Source organism: Chiloscyllium punctatum, chromosome 5 (assembly GCF_047496795.1).
Source record: "Chiloscyllium punctatum isolate Juve2018m chromosome 5, sChiPun1.3, whole genome shotgun sequence".
NCBI classification, from domain to species: Eukaryota; Metazoa; Chordata; class Chondrichthyes; order Orectolobiformes; family Hemiscylliidae; genus Chiloscyllium; species Chiloscyllium punctatum.
In genome coordinates this window covers 15,948,275-15,968,604 of record NC_092743.1, presented here as the reverse complement: position 1 = coordinate 15,968,604, position 20,330 = coordinate 15,948,275, and the positions used below count along the sequence as shown (strand labels likewise).

Sequence of the window (20,330 nt, the reverse complement as noted above, 5' to 3'; positions counted from 1 at the left end):
CGTAACTCATCGGCAACAGTGATATTGGACAAGGTCGATGCTCACATAGTGAGAGCTGAAACTCTCTCCCAATCACCTCACCAACCCCATTCCCAGGTCTGGGAAGAGGTTAGCAGATGGACAAGGGACAGAAAAGTGGGAATAATGCTATGGACCCAGTGCCAATCTCCTTCACCTGACCTCACTGCCAGTTTAAATGTGGCACAGGTGGCATCCCCTATTCCTGTTTGAAATCAGTATTATGAGGGCCTCTCTAGACCCAGGATATTTATATCCTAGTGGGTGGGGGGCAGAACCAGGTTGGAAGTTCACCAGCTCACTCCCTAACCACTTGGTTGGAAGAGCAGGGAGGGCAGGGCAGCCTATTTTACTGCCACTCTGTCTGTGCCCACAAGGTCATACACACTAGGGTCTTCCCATGCCATTTGCACCCAATGCCCTTGCCTCCACCCTCCACCCAAATGCCAGTGTCTCACCCTGAACCAAATAATGCCCCACTGAGCGTTATGTCAGTGTGTGGGTGGACTTACAACTGATCTCGAACTGGGGGAGGAGCCCAGCACAATCTAACAAAAACACCCTGCCAACTCTGACAATGCGGAATGGGTAGGGCAGAGAGGGGAAGCACTGAGAAATGTGATCGGTGTTGAGCAGTGATAACGGGGTCCACAGGAATACGGAGGACAGGGGATGTAGGAAGGTCAAAACAGGAGAACTGACCTGGAGGAAGAGGCAAGAGGACCAATAACTCACAGCACAGACAGTAAGTGAGAGATTGAAACTGAAATCACTGAGAGCAAGGAAGCTCTCTGAGTAAAGACTGAGAGAACAAAAGGATAGATTTCCAGAATTAATTAATGGGACAAATGTCCAGGCTGTGGGTGTGGCTGGCTAGGCATTTACTCTACGTCCCTAATTCCCCTCGAGGTGATGGGGCTGAGTTGCATGCTGCAACCACTTCAAACCATTTGGTGTGGGTTACACCCCACATCAGCTTTCAGGAGACAATTCCAGGGTTTTGACCCAGTGACAGTGAAGGAATGGTGAGTGGTTTGGAGGGGAATGGACAGGTGGCCCTTAACCTTCTGGAGGGAGGTGGCTGTGGGTTTGGAAGGGGCCGTCCGACGAGCCTTGGTAAATTTCTGCAAGACATCTTGCAGATAGTACAGAGAGACTTATTGGTGAAGGGAGTGAAAATTAAAGCGCTGGATTTGGTGTCACCATGTGAGGTGCCTTGTCCTGGATGGTGTCAAGCTTCTTGAATGTTGTGAGAGTTGCATCCCTCCAGGCAGGTGGGGAGTATTCCATCACACTCCTGACTTGTGCCTTGTAGATAGTGGGCAGGCTTTGGGGAGTTACTTGCTGCAGTATTCCTAGCCTCTGACCTGCTCCTGTATACAGTCACAATATTCATACAGCTGGCCAAGCCCCTTGGTTTGCTGATAATAGGGGCAGTCAGCTATGGCATTCCCAGTCAGGGTCATGCGGAGATAGATTGTCTCAGTGCCTGGCACTTTTGTATCTTGAATGTTGCTTATCAGTTGTCAGCCCTGTACAGAATATTGCCTAGATCTTGCTGCACTTGGACATGAACTGCTTCAGTATCTGAGGAGCAGTAAACTGTATTCAACACTAAGCAATCATTGGTGATCCTGCCCCCTCCCAACCTTATAATGGCAGGATGGTCACAAAGCAGCCTAAGATGGTTGGGGTGAGGGCATTACACTGAGGAGCTCTGGAAGTGATGTTCTAGAACTGAGATATATGACCTCAACAATCTCACTGAGAAACACTCAGGAGAGTTTGGACAGGGCAGCAGACAGAAAAGATTTTCAACAATAAATGAGAACATAAATAAAGAGTAGTGTTCCAAAGAGGAGAAGGTAATACATTAGCAGGAGGCAAGCTACAAAACACTGAACAGATATTTGCAAAATACAGCCAAATGAAATTTAGGGCTAGGGGTATTATAGGGGATTATTAACAGAAAGGACGTGGCAGTTCTATGACAGAGGGGAGTTGGAATTTTGCAGTTAATACACTGAGTCCAGGTGGTTCCACAAACTAATGATCAACTCAGTGTAAACAAGACACACATTACGAACTTGTGGGTTCAAATAAACGAGGAGAGAATGAGGACTGCAGATGCTGGAGATCAGAGTCAAGAGTGTGATGCTGGAAAAGCACAGCAGGTCAGGCAGCATCCGAGGAGCAGGAGAATTGACGTTTCGGGCATAAGCCCTTCATCAGGAGAGCCTATTCCTGATGAAGGGCTTATGCCTGAAGCGTTGATGCTCCTGCTGTTCGGATGCTGCCTGATCTGCTGTGCTTTTCCAGCATCACACTCTCAACTCGTGGATTCAGTCTAATTCAGGAGCCCTACAGGTCAACACTGGAGAAAATATATAGAGTTCCTGACAAACATCCAGCCAGCCGGAAGCAGATGCTCATTTACAGTGAGTTTGTTTCTCTGTGCTATTAGCGTGATACACAGCCAATCCAAGTCAAGGAACACTGTCAAGCGGGGTGTCACTGAACAGCATTTGCTCTTTGACCCCATGCTCAAACACAATATCACCAAGAGGATGACATGCAAAACACGCAAAGCATTCATTTTGTCTTTACACCATTCCATCAATCCCTCTGGCAACCACACCTCGTTCATCTCTTAATGATCATGACGTTGCTCAGCATTGTATTTTCTTCTAAATCTCACCATATTTTACTTATAATATGGAAACAGAAGAGAGGAACAGGGGTAGGCCATTCGACCCCTTGACCCTGTTCTGCCATTCAAGATGATCAGTGCTGATGATTGAGCTCAATAACCTAATCCCTTTAGTCACCAGGGCTATTCTCCTTCTTGAATTAACAATGTTTTGGCCTCAACCACTTTCTGTGGTAATGAATTCCACAGACTCACCATCTCTGGGCGAAGGCACTTCTCCTCATCTCAGTCCTAAAAGGTTTGAGAAATGCAGAGAACCAGGGAATGGATAGTCAAACATGCTAGGGGTGAATATGGGGAAGATGGGACCAATGGAAGTCGTGTCAGCAACACTCGAAGGTAGTGACATCAGGCCACAAAGGAAAAGGTGAGAAGGTGTAATGTATTAGAAGTGATCGAGAGTTTCAGAGAAGATAAAACACCACAAAACCACTTACACCGGACAGGAAGTAATCGGAGGTTTTACTTAAACTAAATATCCACTTTTAAACATTGCAAAAATCAATGAATAAATCAATTACATCACCACCAACAACGCTGAGATTAAACATTTAATGCTTATCAGGCTAGAATTGATCAGGAATTACAGTTTGTGACAATGGTAGGATTATACAGCACAAGAGGCCATTCAGCCTTTCTTCCAAACTAGGAGTGGGCATAGTTGGGAGTGTGTTGCTGGAAAAGCGCAGCAGGTCAGGCAGCATCCGAGGAGCAGGAGAATCAACAATTCGGGCCGGAGCCCTTCATCGGGAATCAATGGCCTGAATGAACCAGCCAGAAAAGCCGATTTTCCTGCTCCTCGGATGCTACCTGACCTGCTGTGCTTTTCCAGCAACACACTCTCAACTCTGATCTCCAGCATCTGCAGACCTCATTGACTCCTTGGAGTGGGCAGAGGCCATTCGGCCCTTTGAGCTTGCTCTGCCATTCAATCTGATTGTGGCTGAGCCTCTACCTCAATGTCATATTCCCACTTTCTTCCCTAATTCTTTGAAACTTTTAAACAATAAAAAACAGGCTACGAAGGAGAAGGCCTCGGGATTACTCATAACATCCAAGTTCAACAAAACAAAAATTTCTCAAATATATTCAGAGCCTCAGCCTCCACTGCCCTGGCGTAGACTCCCCAACCAGGGAAGACATCCCTCCCAGATCTAATCTGTCCAGTCCTGTTAGAATTTAATACGTTTCAATCACATCCCCTTTTGTCCTTCTAAACTCAAGTGAATATAGACACATTCTCTCCCCATAGGACAGTCCTGCCATCTCTGATCTCAGCCGAGTGAACCTCCGCTGAATTCCGTCAATGGCAAGTACATCTTCTCTTGAGGTGGAAGACCAAAACTGTACTCAGTACTTCTGACTAGTCGTGTAGATATGCAGTTAGGCATCCCCACTTCTGAACTCAAATCCTTTTACAATGATGGCCAGTATACCATTTACCTTCCAAATTGCTTGCTGTACCTGCCTGTTTACTTTAATTGACTGGTTTACAAGGACATTCAGACCCCTCTGTACATCCACACTTCCCAATTTATCACCACTGAAATAATACCCTTCCTTTTTATTTTGCATACTGAAGAGTATAATTTGACATTTCGCCATGTGACACTGAATTTACCATATGTGCACCCACACACAGTCAACATGTCTAAATTGCTTTGGAGCCTCCTGCATCCTCCTCACAACTCTACCTAGTTTTGTGCCAGCTGCAAGCTTAGAAATGTTCCCTCATTCAAGACATTTCTATCATAGTCGCTCTTCCCCAAGAGACTCTACACAAGATTATTCATTAATGCGTTCTCATTGCACTGTAGGCCTACAGGTCACTATACAGACAACAGGACAATCTAAAATAGCCTATTCTCTGATTGGTTCCTCAATGTATTGTTTGAAACAAAAAACAGCGCATACACACAGCACATATCATTGCTTATCCAATCTATGTGTAAATTAAAGTCACCCATGATTACAGTTGTTCTCTTGATGCATGCATCTCTGATTTCTTGTTTATTGCCTTCTCTTACATCTCCACTACTGTTTGGGGGCATGTAGACAACACCCAAACAATATTTACTGCCCTTTGGTGTTTCTTATCCATACAGATTCATACATCACTATTTTCTGAGCCAATATCCTTCTTCAGTCCTGCAACGAATTCTCCTCTACAAACAGTGCCATGTCGCCTTCTTTCCCTTTTGTCTGTCCTTCCTAAATAATGAATACGTCTGGACGTTCAGTTCCCAGTCTTGATCACCTTGCAGCCAGATCTCCATTATCGTAACTATATTGGAACTGTGTATATCTACTTGTGCTGCTAATTCATTGATCTTATTGTGATATCCGCATTATGACACAAAGCCTTTGGATTTAACTTGTTTTACTCCCACATTTTTTTCTGCCTTCCATTTTTGTTTCTTACTTTCTTGTCTTTCATTTGTATCGGTGCTTCTCCTTCCTCAGGTTCCCACCCTCCCCTCCAGATTTATGAAATTAATTACATCCCCTCCAATTAACACCCCCGCCTGCCAGTTCTTTCCTGGAAGTTACTGATCAATCTGTTTTCTCAGGCAGTGTTTTTTCAGATTGAAACAACTCACAGCGCAGTAGGTTTGGGGAAACTTGAAGAGTCGTTGCAATTAGCATTACCCAACATCCTGGTTATTTTGCTAAAGGTGTTGAACTTGCCTGTCGGGAGCAGTTTAACGCCACGGAGAGTTGTTGAAGATCATTCTCTACTTTCGAGCAGATGGAACACCCGTCTCCTTGCAAAGCAATGCTATTCACGAGAACAAAGCTGCAAATACACAAACAGCAGAATAACTCGTCAGTACTCTGTTTTAATGGACAGTTTTCCTCAGACATTCAGAAGTCTATCAGAACACTGTTCACTCTGAGCCCAGCTCGATTCTATCCCAAAACAAACCCACCTCAATCACAGCAGTCTCACTGCATTTTGCATTTCACCTCTACTGATGCTGCCATTGCTCCATCAGCTGTCTCTATAACACAGGTCAGTCTGCTATTACGCGCATTTCGTTCATGTGAATTTCGTATAACATAATTAACGAATTGGGGACACTGTTTCTAAAACAGGAACTTTCAAAGCATGTCTTGGTTATAATGTGATTCCAGCCCCATTAATTTAAATGGTGATGCTATTACGCGGTTTTCCTTTAACACAAGATTGCACGAGAACAGATCTACTGCATTATAGCAGAAACGACTGTGCATCCTCTTACCAGTTCAGGCCCACTGAAACTGACTAAAACGTTACCCTAGCATTTCATAAAATTCAAATTTTGAATATTCTTATTCAACAGTTTATCTCTGTGCATCCATTTGGAATATCATCCGAGCACAGAAAGCCATTCGGTCCATTCATTTGTCCATAACCCACCTCTTTTCCCCTTCCCCTGCATTTATTCTGCTTTGAGCGCAGGAAGCATTGGGGCGTAAGGATTATCACACAGGGTTTGAAAGGTATTGTGACTGTGTTATGAAGGTGCAGAGATGTACTGTACCTTTAAGAGAGTTGAAAAGCAAGCAAGAACTGACAAAGCATGGAGAGTCCTGAACAAAGTAATGATGTAACACTTGGTCGAAACAAATAGCCGCAGCTGAGTTGCCATGGAACAAACACAAATTCAAATCTGACCAATCACTTTAAATTATGCCACAAGATACCAAAATCCAATCAAGTTTGAATTTAGTATTTTGAGAATATTAAAAACCAATGAAACAATCTAATGTTTTGGGGTATAATTATCAGACATTTTGAACAGTTAGAAGAAAGAACTGCCAAAGACACCAACAAATAGACTGCTAATTGAAGAGTTCTCTGAAAGGGACCTGTCTATAAGAAGTTTGTGCAGCAGAACATCAAAACTGACCAAGAGAAAGTCGACAGAGGAAAATCGACAACGGTCAATCGACAAAGCTGACTGGTTTTTGAAACGTGATTTTTTTTGTAAATCTTAATTGGGATTTTTTTTGGACCAGTATTGTAGAGTGAGAGTTAAAAGATAGATTTAAAAGAAAAGAAGTGTAAATAGTTGTTGGCTTGAATATTCACTGTTGGACTTAAAGAACAAAATTGTTAATTTTTGCTTTAAATAGTGGTAGTTCTTTGCATCTTAAATTTTAACCGATTACAACACGAGGTGAACATTTTCGATGTGGCTAGTTTAAATTAGGAGAGGGGTTTACTTTATGTTGTAAGAACTATAACAAGGTCAACCAGGTCGATCTCATAGAATATAAGCTCCTTGATTGGGAATCTGGTCGAATCGGGGAGACCTGGCTGACAGATATAAACAGGAGCATCAGAGGTTCTGTTCACTCTGAGAGCTGGCTCTGAGGGAGCTGGATCAGTGTAAATAAAGGATGACTTGGTGACAGGGGTTATTTCAGAAGAGGTCCTCTTTTATGGTGTCCTGCCTTTATTTACAGTATGGAGACAGGGCTCCATCATAATCCTTAGTGAAAGAATCCCAGTAATGGCCCATTTAGGCAAAAGACGGGCTCTTTCTGTCAATGAAAGGATTCAGACATCGACATGGTTTCATTTGGAAGATGTTAGTACAGTAAAAACTGTTTTCATTTGCTGGACATTGCTGGTATGGTTTCCTTGCAAAATATCTTCATTAAACTATATTTCTGAAATTAATAAAACAGATATTTTACCGAGCAGATAGTTCATTTCTTCATTTCTCATTCTGCAAGATCAGTTTGTTCTTAAATAATGTTTTAAGATGTATTTGGTCACAGGATGTGAGGGATGCTACACCAGTATTTATACGGTAGCTAAACTTGTTGATGACTTAAAGATAGGCAGGACGTCAAATTGTGAAAAGATTGTAAGGAGATGACAAAAGGAATTGCCCAGGAAAGGTTGAATCCTCTTTTAGAATCACTGCAATCTCTATTGAGCAAGGTTCACCCACTACGGCACGAGGGACAAAGTTACAGGATTTCCCAGCCGCACTGAAGGAACCGCGATATATTTCTGTTAGAAATATACTCACTCTTCAATAATTTCAGTCTGAGTTAAATTCCGAAGCAGGTATTTATTGAAGCATTCTTATAAGAATGGGTGTCAGACAAGTAGACACACCCCAGAATTAAAGTAGCACATTTTTATACAATTGCATTGAGTCTCTCGGTTCTTCCCCTTTTACTTTATTGGCTTAGCATGCAAAGCGTAAAACCTATCACAAGTATTATCACAAGTATGCAGAAGATGCAGGATCAGTTCATTCCTAAAAGGAAGAAAGATCCCAGGAGGAGACATGGGCGGCCGTGGCTGACAAGGGAAGTAAAGAAACATATAAGGTTAAAAGAGAAAAAGTATAACTTAGCGAAGATAAGCGGGAAAACGGAGGACTGGGAAGCTTTTAAAGAACAACAGAGGATGAGTAAGAAGGAAATACGCAGAGAAAAAATGAGGTACGAAGGTAAACTGGCCAAGAATATAAAGGAGGATAGTAAAAGCTTTTTTAGGTATGTCCAAGGCAAAAAAATGGTTAGGACAAAAATTGGGCCCTTGAAGACAGAAGCAGGGGAATATATTACTGGGAACGAAGAAATGGCAGAGGAATTAAATGGGTACTTCAGATCTGTGTTCACTGGGGAAGACACAAGCAATCTCCCTGAGGTAACAGTGGCTGAAGGACCTGAACTTAAGGGAATTTCTATTTGCCAGGATTTGGTGTTGGAGAGACTGTTCGGTCTGAAGGTTGATAAGTCTCCGGGACCTGATGGCCTGCATCCCAGGGTACTGAAGGAGGTGGCTCGGGAAATCGTGGATGCGCTGGTGATTATTTTCCAGAGTTCAATAGAATCGGGGTTGGTTCCTGAGGATTGGAGGGCGGCTAATGTTGTGCCACTTTTTAAGAAGGGTGGGCGGGAGAAAGCAGGAAATTATAGACCAGTTAGTCTGACCTCAGTGGTGGGAAAGATGCTGGAGTCTATTATAAAGGATGAAATTACGGCACATCTGGATAATAGTAACAGGATAGGACAGAGTCAGCATGGATTTATGAAGGGGAAATCATGCTTGACTAATCTTCTTGAATTTTTTGAGGATGTAACTCGGAAGATGGACGAGGGAGATCCAGTGGATGTACTGTACCTGGACTTTCAGAAAGCTTTTGATAAAGTCCCACACAAGAGGTTAGTGAGTAAAATTAGGGCGCACGGGATTGGGGGCAAAGTACTAGATTGGATAGAGAATTGGTTGGCTAATAGGAAACAAAGGGTAGTGATTAACGGCTCCATTTCGAAATGGCAGGCAGTGACCAGTGGGGTACCGCAGGGATCCGTGCTGGGACCGCAGCTTTTTACAATATATGTAAATGATATAGAAGATGGTATCAGCAATAACATTAGCAAATTTGCTGATGACACAAAGCTAGGTGGTAGGGTGAAATGTGATGAGGATGTTAGGGGATTACAGGGTGACCTGGACAAGTTAGGTGAGTGGGCAGATGCATGGCAGATGCAGTTTAATGTGGATAAATGTCTGGTTATCCACTTTGGTGGCAAGAACAGGAAGGCAGATTACTACCTCAATGGTATCAAATTAGGTAAAGGGGCTGTTCAGAGAGATCTGGGTGTTCTTGTCCACCAGTCAATGAAGGCAAGCATGCAGGTACAGCAGGTCGTGAAGAAGGCTAATAGCATGCTGGCCTTCATAACAAGAGGAATTGAGTATAGAAGCAAAGAGGTGCTTCTGCAGCTGTACAGGGCCCTGGTGAGACCACACCTGGAGTACTGTGTGCAGTTCTGGTCTCCAAATTTGAGGAAAGACATTCTGGCTATTGAGGGAGTGCAGCGTAGGTTCACGAGGTCAATTCCTGGAATGGCAGGATTGCCTTACACGGAAAGACTGAAGCGACTGGGCTTGTATACCCTTGAGTTTAGAAGACTGAGAGGGGATCTGATTGAAACGTATAGGCTTATGAAAGGACTGGACACTCTGGCAGGAGGGAACATATTTCCGTTGATGGGGGAGTGCCGAACCAGAGGACACAACTTAAAAATACGGGGTAGACCATTTAGGACAGAGATGAGGAGAAACTACTTCACCCAGAGAGTGGTGGCTGTGTGGAATGCTCTGCCCCAGAGGGCAGTGGAGGCCCAGTCTCTGGATTCTTTTAAGAAAGAATTGGATAGAGCTCTTAAAGATAGTGGAGTCAAGGGGTATGGAGATAAGGCTGGAACAGGATACTAATTAGGAATGATCAGCCATGATCATATTGAATGGCGGTGCAGGCTCGAAGGGCAGAATGGCCTACTCCTGCATCTATTGTCTATTGTCTATTATTAATTCTCTGCCTTTGTTTACTTCTCCCACTACTCTAAGCTTGTCGCCCCTTACTCTTGTTTGTCTCTTGACTCATTTGGCTTATCCAGTTCTCTGTTTGTGACGAATTCCTGGTGTTAGCTTGACCGTATTACCACATAGCTTGACCGTTTTACCACATCTCTCTGGGACTTCTGCATTATGGCTTCTGCTAATGCAGATTTTTCCTCCTGATAGCCCACCCTGAATCTTATGGCCGTTGATTGTGGTTTCTGTGCGTGCTTGCGAAAGCAATACTTCTCCACCCATACTGAGCTTTATGTTTTTCACAAATCCTTTACCATAAGCTAGCCTTATATTTTTTTACAAATCTTTTATCATAAGCTTCTTGTAGAAGCAACACTTACATTTTTCACAAAAACATTCTCCACATTTCCAAATCAGGACAGTGTTCAGCTCGGAGGGGAACTTGCAGGTGGCACTGTGTCCATGGATCTGTTGCCCTTGTCCTTTTAGTGGTAAAGGTCATGGATTTAGAAGGTGCCGTCAAAGGTGACCTTTTTTTAGGGCATCTTGTAAATGGTACACATGACTGTTATGGAGCATCAGTGGTGGAAGGAGTGGATGTTGTAAGTGCCAGTCAAAGGTGCTGTTTGTCCTGGACTGTGTCAAAGTTCTCGTGTGTTGTTAGACCTGTATCCATCCAGGCAGGTGGGAGTTTCCCATCACACTCTTGAATTGTATCTATAGATGGTGGTCAGGCTTTGGGGATTCAGGAAGTGAGCTACTTGCTATAGAATTCCCAGTATCTGACCTGCTCATGTACTCACTATGGCTAGTCCAGTTCAGTTTCTGGTCAATGGTATCCCACTCAAGACAACAATTAGTTCACTCAAAAAAGCAATGGAAATTTACAACTCCCTCTATGGCTACTGAAGCTGTTAACTGATGAAGACTGAGATTGGTAGTTTCTGTTCTTTAAGGAGAGGGGAATGGCAATGGAAAGTGATACTATTTCGAGGAACCAGCATAAAGAAGTGAAGGTATTTTTGTTATGATTCCTTTACCCAAGAGTGGATGATAATGCTACCCATCAGATGGGGATGGTACAGGGGGCTACAAGGTGAAGGAAGATTGTGCTGCATTCCTGATGGTCTCTCATCCCCCAACATCTTAATCTATCCCGAGAACTGTCACTGTCAGGTGGCTAGGGTTTATTTTCATTAAAAGATGTCTGCAAGGGTGCTGCAAAAGCCATTTTCAAGTCTGCCCATACAAAGTCAATCCTGACAATAAGGTTGTGGGGATTAGTCAGAATGCACCATAGTTATAAAATGTTAAGGAATCCCGATGGACCTGGAAGTAAATGAGATCTGTGAGCTCATTTGGAATATATAAAGCATAAGAGAGAGAAGTGGGAACAGTGGCACCATAATGCAACCTGCTCCTAGACTGTATTGTAAGCTCCATCAGCAGATCTCTGAATGAACTATTAGAAATAGAACATAGAACATAGAACAATACAGCACAGAACAGGCCGTTCGGCCCACGATGTTGTGCCGAACATTTGTCCTAGCTTAAGCACCCATCCATGTATCTATCCAATTGCCGCTTAAAGGTCGCCAATGATTCTGACTCTGCCACTCCCAAGGCAGCGCATTCCATGCCCCCACCACTCTCTGGGTAAAGAACCTACCCCCTATACCTTCCACCCTTCACCTTAAATTTATGTCCCCTTGTAACACTCTGTTGTACCCGGGAAAAAGTTTCTGACTGTCTACTCTATCTATTCCTCTGATCATCTTATAAACCTCTATCAAGTCACCCCTCATCCTTCGCCGTTCCAATGAGAAAAGGCCTAGCACTCTCAACCTATCCTCGTACGACCTATTCTCCATTCCAGGCAACATCCTGGTAAATCTCCTCTGCACTCTCTCCGACGCTTCCACGTCTTTCCTAAAGTGAGGCGACCAGAACTGCACACAGTACTCCAAATGTGGCCTTACCAAGGTCCTGTACAGCTGCAACATCACCTCACGACTCTTGAATTCAATCCCTCTGCTAATGAATACTAATACACCATAGGCCTTCTTACAAGCTCTATCCACCTGAGTGGCAACTTTCAAAGAGCTATGAACACAGACCCCAAGATCCCTCTGCTCCTCCGCCTTACTAAGAACCCTACCGTTGACCCTGTATTCCGCATTCTCATTTGTCCTTCCAAAATGGACAACCTCACACTTGACAGGGTTGAACTCCATCTGCCACTCCTCAGCCCAGCTCTGCATCATATCTAAGTCCCTTTGCAGCTGACAACAGCCCTCCTCACTATCCACAACTCCACCTAACTTTGTATCATCTGCAAATTTACTGACCCACCCTTCGACTCCCTCTTCCAAGTCATTAATAAAAATTACAAACAGCAGAGGACCCAGAACTGATCCCTGCGGAACTCCACTTGTAACTGGGCTCCAGGCTGAATATTTACCAACTACCACCACTCTCTGACTTCGACTGGTTAGCCAGTTTTCTATCCAACTGGCCAAATTTCCCACTATCCCATGCCTCCTGACTTTCCGCATAAGCCTACCATGGGAAACCTTATCAAATACCTTACTAAAATCCATGTACACTATATCCACTGCTCTACCCTCATCCACATGCTTGGTCACCTCCTCAAAGAATTCAGTAAGACTTGTAAGGCGAGACCTACCCCTCACAAATCCGTGCTGGCTGTCCCTAATCAAGCAGTGTCTTTCCAGATACTCATAAATCCTATCCCTCAGTACCCTTTCCATTACTTTGCCTACCACCGAAGTAAGACTAACTGGCCCGTAATTCCCGTGGTTATCCCTATTCCCTTTTTTGAACAGGGGCACAACATTCACCACTCTCCAGTCCCCTGGTACCACCCCCATTGACAGTGAACACAGTGTTACTTTCCAGCACAGCTCAAAGTTCAGAATCCAATCATTTGCAAATTGCAAGAGTAAGCCATCGTTTGGAATATTTCCCTGACTGGGTGCAGTGTTTGACTACAACCAGCCCTGAAAGGAAATCCATCTGCGAAACTATGAGGCAATGGCTGGTAACGAGCGGTGGGCCACAGGGACCAATGCCTAGGCCTCAATTTTTTACAGTCTATTTACCTGCATGGTGGCTAAAGCAGCTGATGATTTAAAGATAGGTGGGAAGTCAAGTTGCGATGAGGTCATAACGAAATGAAATATAATGTGACAATTTGTGAAATTGTTCACTTTGGCAAGAAGCATAAAACAGTAGCTCAATATCTAAATGGTGAGAGATTGCAGAGCTCTAAGCCACAGAGGGAGCTGAGTGTTCTAGTGTATGGAAGGACAGCAGTAATCAGCAACGCTAATACAATGTTATCATTTACTGTAGGTGGAATGGAGCACCAAACTAGGGACAATATGCTTCCATTCCACAAAGCATTAGTGAGACCAAATCTAGAGTGCTGTGTACAACACTGGTCTCCTTATTTAAGGAAGGTTGTCAATTTGTTGCAAGCAGTTCTGAATTTTACCAGACTAATACGTGGAATGGGCAGGTTGCCCCATGAGGAAAGGTTACACAGGCTAGGCTGATATCCACTAAAGTTTACAACACCAATAGGTGTTTTGATCGAAACATATAAACTCCTGTGCAGTTCTGACAGGGAGCACATTTACCCTTGTGGGTGGATCCAGATTGAGGAGATATTGTTGAAAAATCAGCACTCACCCAGTGAAGGCAGAGGTAAGGAGAGCTTTTCTTTTAGAGTCTCTTTGGAACTCCTTAGCTCAAAAAGATGGTAGAAGCAAAGCTTTTAAATATTTTTAAGGCAGAGAACAATAAATCCTTGATAAATAAGGGGCTTATAGATTAGATTAGATTAGATTAGATTACTTACAGTGTGGAAACAGGCCCTTCGGCCCAACAAGTCCACACCGCACCCGCCGAAGCGCAACCCACCCATACCCCTACATCTATACCTTACCTAACACTACGGGCAATTTAGCATGGCCAATTCACCTGACCTGCACATCTTTGGAGTGTGGGAGGAAACCGGAGCACCCGGAGGAAACCCACGCAGACACGGGGAGAACGTGCAAACTCCACACAGAGAGTCGCCTGAGGCGGGAACTGAACCCGGATCTCTGGCGCTGTGAGGCAGCAGTGCTAACCATCGGAGATAAGCAAGAATGTGGAGTAAACAGGTCAGTCATGATCTTATGGGTGAAGGGGTTGTGTTGCCTGCTCCTCATCTTTCTGCTACAGGGTTGTCAGTTTTCATATTCACTCTGTCGTAACTTCTAACCAACAGGACTGACCAAATGCCTCTGCTCATTGGCAACACTAATGGGTCACCTTATTGTCATGGGGAATACACCAGGGAACACTGTGCTTTTGTGAGCTGACACTTTCGAATTAAACAATGTGGCTCTCTTGTAGCTGGTGGAAGCTACACATGTCCAGGTCTTGCATCGTTCCTGAATTAAACAAAGTCCACCTCCATTCTATGGTCTCAAGGTAGGAACCTATTTACTCTCCCACACATTCACAGGATCATGACGTTCATAGTATTAAGTAGCAGTCTCCTCAGAACCCAGGGATGGGGTCAATGTGTGTGGGAAATCCAAACCCACTTGGTGCAAGTATTTTGTCAGACCTCAATCAGTGAGTGGGACTTCCCATTCCACTGATGAAGACTATTTAGAGTGGGAAAATTACCTATCAGCCACAGGCTCACACCAGTGTTAATGCTTCCAAGCAACCATGTTCCAAATCATAGCAAGTCAAATTGGGAACATCTCCCCTCACCTCACTCCCCAGTATCCTAATGGAGTATCGACTTCTGTTTAAATCATTCGTTAGATGAAGGGGTAAATGTAGGGGAATGCGTCTGGGTGGGTTGCACTTTGGCGGGTCGGTGTGGACTTGTTGGGCCGAATGGCCTGTTTCCACACTGTAAGGAATCTAATTTACAACAAGAGACAGGAAACGTGTGTGTGAGGTTCCCCTTTGAGTGAGTAAAAACAGCATTCACTTACTTTATTCCTTTCCTCGTCACCACTTTTGCAGAAGTGAAGTTAAACACCCCCTCAAATCTCTGCAGTTTATACCAGTCCATTCTATAAAAAGCAAGTTAAAAAAAATTAAATGACTCAGTTTTACTTAGAAAAAGCTCAACAACTGTTTTGCAAGCTAAAATAAAAATTAACAAAACAGTGTGAAAAGAGAATATTTATCACTTCAGCTCAGTACAAAACTAATACAGATAGGCCCTTACTGTCACAAGGACATCAGTCAAGAAAGAAATCCTTCAGACTGATGCCTTGACCATCTCATAACCAGTATTAATTGTCCAAGCGTACGTCACAGCAACGTACAGCAGGGAAACAGACTATTCAGTCCAACTCGTCCATGCCGACCAGATATCCTAACCTAATCTATTCCCAATTGCCAGCATTTGGCCCATATCCCTCTAAACGCTTCTTATTCATATACCCATCCAGATGTTGTAATTGTACCAGCCTCCACCACTTCCTCTGCCAGCTCATTCCATTTACACACCAACATCTGTGTGAAAACATTGCTCCTTAGGTCACTTTTAAATCATTCCTCTCTCGCCTTAAACTTATAGTTTTGGAACCCCCCTCCCCACTCCAGGAAAAGACTTTGTCTATTTATCCTATCCATGCACCGCATGATTTTATAAACCTCTATAAGGTCACCCCTCAGCCTCCGATGCTCCAGGGAAAACAGTCCCAGCCTGTTCAGCCTTGCCCTATAGCTCAAATCCTTCAACCCTGGCAATATCCTTGTAAATCTTTTCTGAACCCTTTCAAGTTCCCAAAACCTCCTTCTGATAGGAAGGAGACTAGAACTGCACACAGTATTTAAAAGGTGGTCTAACCAACATCCTGTACAGCCACAAAATGAGTTCCCAACTCTTATACTCATTGCACTGACTAATAAAGGCAAGCATATCAAATGCCTTCTTCACTATCCTATCTACCTGAGACTTGACTTTCAAGGAGCTATGAACCTGCACTCCAAGGTCTCTTTGTTCAGCAACACTCCCCAAGACCTTACCATTAAGTGTATAAGTCCTGCCACGATTTGCCTTTCAAAAATGCAGCTCCTCACATTTATCTAAGTTAAACTCTATCTGCCGCTCCTCAGCCCATTGGATCATCTGATCAAGGCCCCGTTGGATTCTGAAGTAACCTTCTTTGCTGTCCACTACACCTCCAATTTTGGTGTCATCTGAAAGCATACTAACCATACCTCCTACATTAACATCCAACTCAGGGGTGGGCAATTAACTCTTCCAAGGGGCCACATGAGAAACCTGAGTTGTGTTGGAGGGCTGAACCAACAATAAGTTGAACATAATTCTGTTCAGAATTAATTTTCTCCCATTGTAAAAAGTACTAAATTATATAGTTTTGCACTCAAACTTATAATCAAAAGAATAAGGATATTCTGTTATAATAAGGATATGAAATTGTAGAGTAGGTCAAATATAGAAGAAATAAACAGTAAAAACAATAATTTCAGTATTTCATTTTATTTTTAACATGTTAATCTCACAAACCAATAATGAAAAGTTGTTTCATTATTGTTCAGTATTACAAACAACAAACAACTCGATACAAAAAGCAATAAGTGCTTTTGATGTTTTTCAGATCACTTTACTTGTTTAGTGAGAAAACTCCAGTCTGTTTTGGGCTTGAACAAGTGACTGAAATCTGGGTGAATGTCTGAGGTGGATATGTGAAGGACAGCTGAGAGGTGATCATCAGTGACAGAGGATCGGGATTTGGATTTGTTCAACTTCATCACTGAGAATGTCTGTTCGCATATATAGGTAGATCCAAAGAGGACTAGAATCTTCTGAGCACGCCTCCTCGTGTGTGGAAAGTTCTCCTCTTTGAGGGAAGAGTAAAAATCAAGCAGTGAGACTGACCTAAAGTACTCTGCCAGAAGTGTGTCAGACTGCAGGTCAATGAGTTCAAGCTGAACATCACTAGGTGCATTCTCCACATTGCATGTAAATGGGGAAAAAATCATGTGCATTTCATTCTCAACCACCTTGAAGTCTTGAAATCGCCTTGAAGATTCACCAAGCAGTGCTTCTAACATAGATGAGTACCTGTGGGGGTGATCAGCTGAAGGTGCGGCTTCCTTCAGTGTGGCAAGTGGGTGAGAATGTTGTCCTCCATTTGGCTGGAGAGAAGCTGCAACTTTCTCATAAAAGCCTTCACCAAGTTGTACATTTCATGCACAAAAGGGCCCTTACACTGCAGTTTCACATTTAGTTCATTCATAAGTGCAGTCACCTCAACAGCAAAACCAAGGTCTGCAATCCAGTCTGCATCTGAAAGCTGTGGAATGCCATTCCCTTTTCTTCACACAGAAATCTTGAATCTCTTCTCTCAGGTCCCACACACTTTTCAGCATTTAGCCCAGGCTGAGCTACCTGACAGCTGTGTGGTAGCCTATGTCACGATGTTCAGTCTCATTTTCCTCCAAAAGTGCAACAAACTGCCTGTGATTCAAAGCTGATGAAGTTAACTATTTTAGTTACAACATCAACCACATGGTTAATTTTTAACACTGACTTACACAACATTTCCTGATGCAATGCAAAATTACCAATTTCTGTTCAGGTTCAATTTCTGTCACTTTATCCTGCATTCCCTTTAAGAGTCCAACATTTTTTCCCGTTAGATTTGGACAACCATCCGTTGTCACACCCGCCAGCTTGTCCCATTTTGGCCCAACATGTCCAAACACGCATTTAGCTCGGTGAACAAATCATTCCCAGTTGTTACTTTCATTGACTGCATGGCTGCCCGCTCCTCCGTGATTTTAAAGTCCATGGTTATCCCACGTACGAAGATAAGTAGCTGGGCTGTGTCACGTTTGTCACAGCTCTCATCCAAAGCCAAGGAAAAAAAGCCAAACGTTGACCGCTCTGTGCTGCAGCTGAAGCTCCAGATTTCTCACGATGTCCCCAATCCTTCTCGTTACAGTGCGTCAGGAGAGGGGCACATTCTCAAATGCCTCCTTTTTCTCCGGGCATATTAGTTCTGCAGAGTCCAACAAGCACTCCTTAATAAACTCTCTATCAGAAAACGGTTTACTGTTTCTGGCACTTTTGTGGGAGATGACATAACTTGTCTTGGCGTGAGCTGACATTTTGAGGGCTAGCCACCAAGCATCACTTTTAGCTGTTCACACACGCCGCGCATGTGCGTCCATACGTAAATAAAAAAAGCACCCTTTCCAAAACAAAAGCAACACAGTTGTATTGCGTGCATGGTGTAAATACTTTTTCATTTATGTTCTAATTTAAGATTGACCTCATGCAGGTCGGACAGGAACGACCAAAGGGCTGGATATGGCCCGCGGGCCGTAAAATGCCCAGGTCTGATACAACTCATATAGATAAATGATGAAAAGCAGTGGACTCAGCACCGATCCTTGTGGCAAACCACTGGTCACAGGCCTCCAGTCTGAAAACCAACCCTTCACCAACACCCTCTGTCATCTACCTTCAAGCCAGCTTCTTAAATACCAGGCCACCAGACAGCCCATCACCCACCAGGCTGTCATCCAACTTGTTTTAGGCCTAATATCAGGAAAAGAATAAACCCTTTCCACAAATGTCGAAATTCCTTATATCAATTTATTTTGTTTCTCACTGATTAAAGGTTTGAAGTTTACTTTTGATTTCCAGAAGCCTTTAAATTTTAGCTGTTGTCCTTAGCCAATCATGACGATCTGAATTGTTGCTGCACGATGGTGGACAAGCGAAGGATTCAGACTAACTGGATAGCTTGTTCAAAGAAGGGCCTCAGTTCTAATGAGCCAAATGGCAGCTCTAATGCACCGTGTTATGATTCAAGGTTCAATCACTGAGAATGAAAACAATTCATCCAGCACTCCCACATTAAGTAATGGTGTCTGACTCTGTGCATATGAGATTGCACACGTGGTTGTCTGCGTGAGGGTGTGGGTGCATGCACATGTATGCATGTGAACACATTAGTGTGCGTGTATTTGTGTGCACGTGTGTTTGTGTACATGCACATGTGTGCGTGAGTCAATGACTTCCGGAGGTCAAAAAAAAGCAGGAACCTAACCACTTGGATGTGATCTATATGGACTTCAGTAAGGCGTTCAACAAGGTTCCCCATGGTTAGCAAGGTTAGATCTTATGGAATACAGGGAGAACTCGCCATTTGGATACAGAACTGGCTCAAAGATAGAAGACAGAGGGTGGTGGTGGAGGGTTGTTTTTCAGACTGGAGGCCTGTGACCAGTGGAGTGCCACAAGGATCGGTGCTGGGTCCTCTACTTTTCATCATTTATATAAATGATTTGGACGTGAGCATAAGAGGTACAGTTAGTAAGTTTGCAGATGACACAAAAATTGGAGGTATAGTGAACAACGGAGAAGGTCACCTTAGATTACAACAGGATCTTGATAAGATGGCCAATGGGCTGAGAAGTGATAGATGGAGTTTAATCTAGATAAATGTGAGGTGCTGCATTTTGGGAAAGCAAATCTTGGCAGAACTTTTACACTTAATGGTAAGGTCCTAGGGAGTGTTGCTGAACAAAGAGACCTTGGAGTGTAGATTCATAGCTGCTTTAAAGTGGAGTTGCAGGTAGATAGGATAGTGAAGAAGACATTTGGTATGCTTTCTTTTATTGGTCAGAATATTGAGTACAGGAGTTGGGAGGTCATGTTGTGGCTGTACAGGACATTGGTTAGGCCACTGTTGGAATATTGCATGCAATTCTGGTCTCCTTCCTATTGGAAAGATATTGTGAATCTTGAAAGGGTTCAGAAAAGACTTACAAGGATGTTTCCAGGGTTGGAGGATTTGAGCTATAGGGAAAGATTGAATAGGCTGGGGCTGTTTTCCCTGGAGCATCGGAGGTTGAGGGGTGACCTTACAGAAGTTTATAAAATCATGAGGGGCATGGATAGGATAAACAGACAAAGTCTTTTCCCTGGGGTTGGGGGAGAAGATATAGAAAAGATATAAAAGTGACGTTTTCATGCAGAGGGTGGTACGTGTATGGAATGAGCTGCCAGAGGAAGTGCTGGAGGCTGGTACAATTACAACATTTAAAAGGCATCTGGATGGGTATATGAATAAGAAGGGTTTGGAGGGATATGGGCCGGGTGCTGGCAGGTGGGACTAGATTGGGTTGGGATATCTGGTCGGCATGGACAAGTTAGACCAAAGGGTCTTTTTCTGTGCTGTACATCTC

General features: G+C 43.6%; 1 protein-coding gene across 1 annotated transcript in view; it reads right to left on the bottom strand.

Annotated features, from left to right (window-relative positions):
• mppe1 (metallophosphoesterase 1) overlaps positions 1-20,330 on the bottom strand; it is a 60,791-nt gene that overhangs the window by 16,901 nt on the left and 23,560 nt on the right. The window contains 2 exon segments of the mRNA XM_072569826.1: positions 5,417-5,525; positions 15,086-15,166. Coding sequence (XP_072425927.1) covers positions 5,417-5,525; positions 15,086-15,166 — 190 coding nt within the window.